The sequence below is a fragment of the Trachemys scripta genome, chromosome 4 (assembly GCF_013100865.1).
Source record: "Trachemys scripta elegans isolate TJP31775 chromosome 4, CAS_Tse_1.0, whole genome shotgun sequence".
Classification (NCBI taxonomy): domain Eukaryota; kingdom Metazoa; phylum Chordata; order Testudines; family Emydidae; genus Trachemys; species Trachemys scripta.
Window position 1 is genome coordinate 108,122,310 of NC_048301.1, and position 7,005 is coordinate 108,129,314.

Here is a 7,005-nt window from a genome sequence, read left to right on the forward strand (position 1 = left end):
AATAAAGTAAAAAAAAAAACACTTACAGTCTTGTCCCTGCTGGACATAATTATAGTCATCATAATTTGCTTGTTGGTCCTCATATTGGGCTTTGACTGGAGGAAAAAAAAAGTTACTTTGGGGGATTGTGCTCATAAATTCGTCAGTAACAACTGGTTGAACAATACAATCTGCAAAAGTAGCATTCTTTTAGGCAGGGAAACTGCATGGTAAGTGTGGTTTGTTATGCTGTGGCAAATACAAACACACACTCACACAGAGGCAAAGGCTGTGAGGGTGAAAATATTTTAAAAGATGAAAATGGAGAATTTTTCTCCTTAGCTACAGTTCAGATCAAAAAAGATCTCTAGGTCTCTTGTGGTATGATGGCTGGTACGCTTTTTTTTTTTTTTTTTTTTTTTTAACAGAAGTTGTTATATATAAGTCAATGACAGTGGTATAGAGGGCCTGAACTATGCAGTGACTCTAATGGACTTTGCTTGAGGTGCATAATCATTGCCACCCCCATTCACTCCAACATTCCCTACTCCATACATATCACAACCCCCCCCCCCCGTTTAATTTATCTTAAAAAACACACACACACATTTGAGATTGGGTTTGCAATCTATACATTTTTGTCCTAGGTGTCAGAACTGAGTAGGAGTTCTTAGTCTTCTGCTCTGAGACTGAACCGGTATGCATGTTCATTGGGAAAGGGTAATAGGAAGGCTAATAGTCAGAGAGCTTTTTCCCTATGCTTCCCCTGAGCAACCTGCTAGCTGGTCACTTAATCTCCACCAAACTCTCACCCTCTCCTCCTTCAAATCCATTCTAAAAACATGGACCTGTCTACCAACTATCAGGTCGGCTCCTCAGCAGTGTAAGTTGGTATAGTTCCACAGACTTAAAGGAGATGGCCTGATTGACCCTAGCTGAGAACCTGACCCATATATCGCTCCTTGAGCCAAATTTTTCTTTTGGTTGTAACAAGGAAAATTCTACCGAAATCACTGGGATTATACCAATGAAAACTGAGTGGAGAATTTCTCTCTTTCTTTGCTAGCCACACTGTACCCTCTCTGCCCTTCTAAGCTATTTAGAGCAAAGGCTCCATTTGATTCTTTGTTTTTCTGAATTTGTACAGTTGAACCATCTGCAAAGTCCTATGTACATCTTGGGAACTATAGAAATAATAACAAATAACCAGAGAAGGGTATAGAGAAGACTGTTTTATAGAAGAACCCTTTTTAGAGCGAGAGGGCCAACATATAAACTGTGTTACTGGGAGTAGAATTTGACCCATAATAGCTGGTTTATAACTTCAAACACCAGTAGTAATAACTAACATACCCAGAAGCAATGTGGATAGAATTGGGGATCTGATAGATTTATTTCAGATTATTGATTGGGCCCCCAACTTGTTCAAAATAATAAAAACAATCCCGAAGATATTCCTTTCATTCCTTTGCGCCATCATCTCAAAATATAAAGCTGCACTCAACCCCTGTTTAACAAAAAGCACTGCTTAATGAAAACGCAGAATACTGAGGGCACAATACTGAGGGTAGCTCTTGAGCAGACATGGGGAGCACCTGAGCTAAAGGCAGGCAGCATCCTGTATTCCTTGAGTGTAGAACGACTGCTGGCACCACCACTGAGGCTAGTCATCCCAAATGGGTGAGGCTGACATGGGCTGAGGCGTTGCCATGGCCCCATCTGCACTAGCTGGATGTCTGAGGCTGGCCCTGGAGCAACACACTCTGCACCCTTTGAAAGGGTGTATCATTTGATCCTACTGTGTGCCCTTCCCTAGCTTTCTAGCCCAGGGAATCATTCTGCTTCCCTCTCAGTGCACATTCAGCACAATTTCTATGCCATGCCAAATACCCATGCCCATTGTCAGTGGCTGGTAATGGCACAATTAATCCCTTGGTGTAATAAGGTATAACAAGGTTTAATAAAGGTTAGTGTGGAACTGCATAGGAGTTAGGAAGAAGTAAAAATATTCATTAGGATGTGTGCATCAGATCAAAAAACACTAGATACTAACATTTTCTGAGTTTAGCCATGGAATGAATTAACAAAGGGCACAGTGAATAAAAGATTACACAGAATGTGAATATAAAACATCTTCTTAGATGATAGAAGGCTAGGCCTGTGCACTCTGGATCCTGGTTTCATGAATTCATTAAAAATTATCCTTTGAAAGACAAACTTTGGACTAATCCCTTATGTCACCTTTACCCAAAGTCTCAGTGATAATTATGACTGACATTAATATCAATAGCAGCTTATTTTGCTGATAGGATGACAGTTAAAAGTTAATGATAAAATCCTAAATGCCTTTACTTAGGGCCCAGTTCTGCTCCCCTTAAGATCAAACCCCTTAGGTTTTACATTAATCTTATGCAGGCAAACTGCCATTCAACCAAAATTCTTATGACATTGGGTAGATTTTAAAAGTGGCTATAACAGGATGACATTTGGCAGGAATAGTGCCCTTGATTCATATATTTTTTTGCTCCATAAGAGCCTTTGGTTACAACAAGAATCTTGGCACCCATGGTCTCTCATGTTACACTTTGTACTGGCTCATTTTGTGTCATCTTTCTCATCACACCCTTTCCCTACATCACAAGAGGCTTTTCAGCTAAGATGATCTACAGTATTTAAGTCAAGTTTATATTTCAAATGAGTAATGTGCTCTCTCATCACTGTATGTTCTCTATAGCCTATGACTGCTCTGTTACAGCTAAATTAATTGATCACATTCGTTGTCATGTCTATAAAAACAGGCTTCATTTGTTGTTGGAAATTAGGTTTCTATATGATTATTCATAATCATAATATTATTATGAACTTGCCTGGTTCAGAGCATTTGAAAATTGAAAGCAAAAGAGAACTGGTGAGATTGGTATTTATCCAGCCATAAAAACTCAGGGATATATTTCTCTAGGAAATGTTTAACTTTAAGGAGTGGAAAGCACCATTTTGTCTATTTTAGCTCTATTTTGTGATATATTAACTAACATAACATTTATACAAATTCTTTGACCAAGAGGTGGAAGTGTGAAGCATCTTGAATTAATGGAGTGGAACAGCAGCAGAAAAGAAAAAGCTGTGAATTTAAGGTTTAATACCAGAAGGATTGCTATCACAGGGAGCCAATACCAGATATTATGCAAAGCTTGCAGTCTGTGTTATTAACTTGCCATGTTTTTAACAGCCTTCCATGTTCACATTTGAAAAAACAACAACTATTGAAACTGGTAAAAATGACCAGCGAGAATAATTATATGACTAAATTCTACTCTTAGTTATGCCAACGCAACTCCGTTGACCATGGTTTTTCAATTCATCCAACTGCTTTTCCTGGGCTTGAGAGCAATATGAAATCAGTGAAGCAACACTAGAAAGGAGAGGAATAGAAAAAGACATGGAAATCTCATTTACGAACAAAATCTTATTAGTTGCACAAAGCAAAGAGAAACCACTGAAAAGTCTTTCCAACTGCAAAGCAAATTATAAGTTCTCTAAAGTAATAAAAATAAAAAGCAACTATAGCCTCCTACCTTTGTTCTGCATAAAGGTGATCACTAATATTGGTATCCATAGTGGTATTCGTACCCCCCAGCCTATGCCCATCTTGATTGGAGTTCGGTAGGAAGTACCGAACTATAGGCTTCTGAAGAGGCACTTGTCTTTAGACAAGTCTTATATAGCAACAGAATAGGCTTTGGCACAGTTCCCAGATAGTTTCACAAGGTTCTAAAAAGGTGGAGCTTCAGGGATTTTACCTTTCCTCTGCAGGTGCACAGGTAAACAAAGGATGCTCTAGCTTCCTCACGAGCTGGCCAAGTGTATTTGCATTCTGGGAGGAGTGCTATTTTCTAAAAGACTTTTCTACTGAAGGAATTCCAAGTGAGCAGCAATGAGGAACAGTTATGCTCAATCTTACTGTTTTACAGTTATTACAGATCTTGCAATAAATATAAATCAAGAATGACTTTTGGGGAGTCGGGGACGGGATTTAGAATGAGAGAGAGGCAGGTTTTTTATTATCCTGATTACAGCAGGTGATTTCAGTCTAATTTTTCCAGTGAGCAAAACACTAGCTTCTTCTGATCCAAGCTGTGTGATAAAACTTTTCATGTTTGGGACCCTCGTCTTTTGAGAAGAGATTTTGTGCCTCGGTGTATAAATACTCTGCTTCTGAAGATGAAGAAACTAAGAACACTGAAGGCCAACAGTTATCCACATGCCAGGCACAGGACAGGAATATGCAGTCAAGCTCTTCAATGCTGGATAGTCAAAAACTAATACCCTCCATAGAAGGAATTCTTATCCTCAGAGGTGCTTCAGTCAGTGTTGGATCAAATCTGTATCCCTTCTAAAGGCTTGTCAACACAGGGAATTATTCTGGAATAGTTATTCTTTATTAACTCTGTGTTGATGCTCTTGTTCCAGAATAACAGTTTAGTTTAATAGTTTAATGTTGGAAATGGATTAACTTTTAAATTAGCAACCTATTTTATTCTGGATTAATTTTAATGTGTAGATAAGACCTAAGTAAACATAGCTAATTGAACAGATATATTTAGGTATATGTCTATCCATACTGAACATATGTATTTCTCTTGCCCCAGATAAAAGACAGTTTATTTTATATAATTTGGTGTACATTTCCTTTTTGCACAAAATAAATGTTTTAGTAGCAATGAATTTAAGAAGGTTCCATTATATTGGGAACAATGTGAATGTGAACAATGAGTTTTTGTAAATAGGTCAGTGTATTTATTTAAAGGTCTATTACTTTTCCAAGTTGTCTTTTTATTGTAGTTTACCTTTCAACAGTTCTAGTATTGTCACAGGTATCCTTTCTAGTGGGCTCTGTTTATATTTGGCGAATTAGATGATCAGCAGTTAGGGGACAAAGGTAAAAGGTTCATATTTTATCCATTTCCAAGGTGATAGAAGGGAGGTGAGACACTGCTTTCCCTGCACACTTTTAAAGTTCACGTGGTTTATTGGTGTTATAATAAATTGACTATAGGTAAATAAACATAGTGTAGTGAAGAAAACAATTGGTCAAATTCTGCCATGAATTACACTCTGTGAAATTCTACTCAGTGGGAGTTATAAATCAATATAGCATTTGGCCCCAAATCAAAGGGTGACAAAAATGACTAAAGATACTTTCAAACAAGAATTGTACAGTCAAAAATCTCAATAAATGTCATAAATATATATATAAAACAAACACATTATTGAACAGTTACTCAGTTGCTTAGCTCCAGGGTGAGTCAGGATTTCATGTTCTGGCCCTGTAACTTTCCATATCTTTGTACTATACCATATTAAATATATGCTGCAGTGGAGACTAGTGAGACAATTTGTTCATGATAAATTAAATCACCAGTATGATCAGCTCATCTATCTAACACTCTACCTTCCAATCATCTCTTAACCTGGAATCTCTTTGTAGAGTGTTGAAGGAAGAAATGTGGAAATTTAAATTCACACACATTTGGTGGAATTTTATATAGGTATCCAGACTTGTCTAATTGTTGGAAATTATAACTCATTGCATAACCTATCTTCATGAGCAAAAGCATTCATTAGAATCACAAGACAGCAATTATCTGGATAATTGTAGATAAAGATTTAAGTAGGTAACCAAAAAAAACAAAACAAACCCCTTATACTTCCTCCACCTGTAACCTAGAAGAACCCATTCAGCATAGAATAATCTGCTGAATCTTTTTTATCATTTACACTGGCCTACACTGTCCTCCTGCCCAGTCCTGTTCCTATGATATTCAATGGGGGTTTTGCCATTGACTTTAATGGAAGCAGGATTGAGTTTGTCACTGCACTTTGGTCATATGACTATTCAACCCCAAGTTATTTTATCCGTTGCAGATTCCAAGATAAAAAAAGATGATTGGTCAGTTGCTACTAATTTTTCATTCATTAGAATTACAGATATTGCTCAGTTTTATGTCCTGATGATAAAGTGAATTGATCTACCAGCCCCAAATAAGGCTTGCACCAAATTATCCAGGTCAACGACCAGTGATATTTTATAACCATTGTCACCTGAATGTCCTATGTAAAGCTAAAATAAAAAAGAATGGGATATGGATCTTGTTTGTATTATGCCATATCTTTGTCAAATATGGTGCCATTAATCCATTCTCTTATCTGTCAATGGCTGTATAAAACTGATGGGATTCAAACCCAAACCACCGTAATACCTAAAATTGGAAGTCCCATCCCACACACAAATATTTTTCCCCATTAAACTGCAAGCTCTAATGTCTGTAAAGTTCTTTGAGATTCTTAGAGGGGAGTGCTACCAGAATATAAAATATTATCATCAGAATGTCAAGATAGCAGCTTCCTCTTTGATCACTAATTATTATTTTTTATTTTATTTTAAGCTTTACAAATACTGTAACTAGATGTAGTGACTATAAAATCTTTTACATCACATTGCAATTTTACTTTAGGAAGGAATTTGGCCATAGACCAGTCCTAATGTCTCTAAACCGGGAAATACCATTTACTCAGGCTTAGTAAACAGCCCACATTTTTGAAAACTTTGCATTTTAAATACACCCACACTCTCGTAATAACACGATTACTTTTTTTAGACTACTGGGAAAGATTTGAAATTTTATTACTGGCACTAACCTCGTCAAGTGGATCTTGGTATTAGCACAATAATGTGAGATTACTATAAATTCCCAATGTAACCCTGCACTTGTGTCTAAGTGCACTACAAACTGGAATGAGTTTTTTTCCCTCCTTATTAAAACATTTCTAGTTGAATCTGCATTGTTTTAGCCCATACATTACTTGCACCTTTCCTTTCCTGCAGGTCCAGTTCCAGATTTCTCTTAGGATATATCTACACTACAGTCTGAGGTGAGATTGCAGCTCAGGTAGACATACCCACGCTAGCTGTACCCTCACTGGCTTGGCTAAAAATAGCAGAATATATGCAGTGGCATGGGCTTC

The 7,005-nt window shown here is 37.2% G+C and overlaps 1 protein-coding gene across 1 annotated transcript in view; it reads right to left on the reverse strand.

The window, feature by feature from the left end:
- Positions 1-3,595, reverse strand: part of MUC5AC (mucin 5AC, oligomeric mucus/gel-forming) — a 47,881-nt gene extending 44,286 nt beyond the window's left edge. The window contains 3 exon segments of the mRNA XM_034768772.1: positions 27-95; positions 3,294-3,391; positions 3,555-3,595. Coding sequence (XP_034624663.1) covers positions 27-95; positions 3,294-3,391; positions 3,555-3,595 — 208 coding nt within the window.
- Between the last annotated feature and the right edge of the window lie 3,410 nt (positions 3,596-7,005).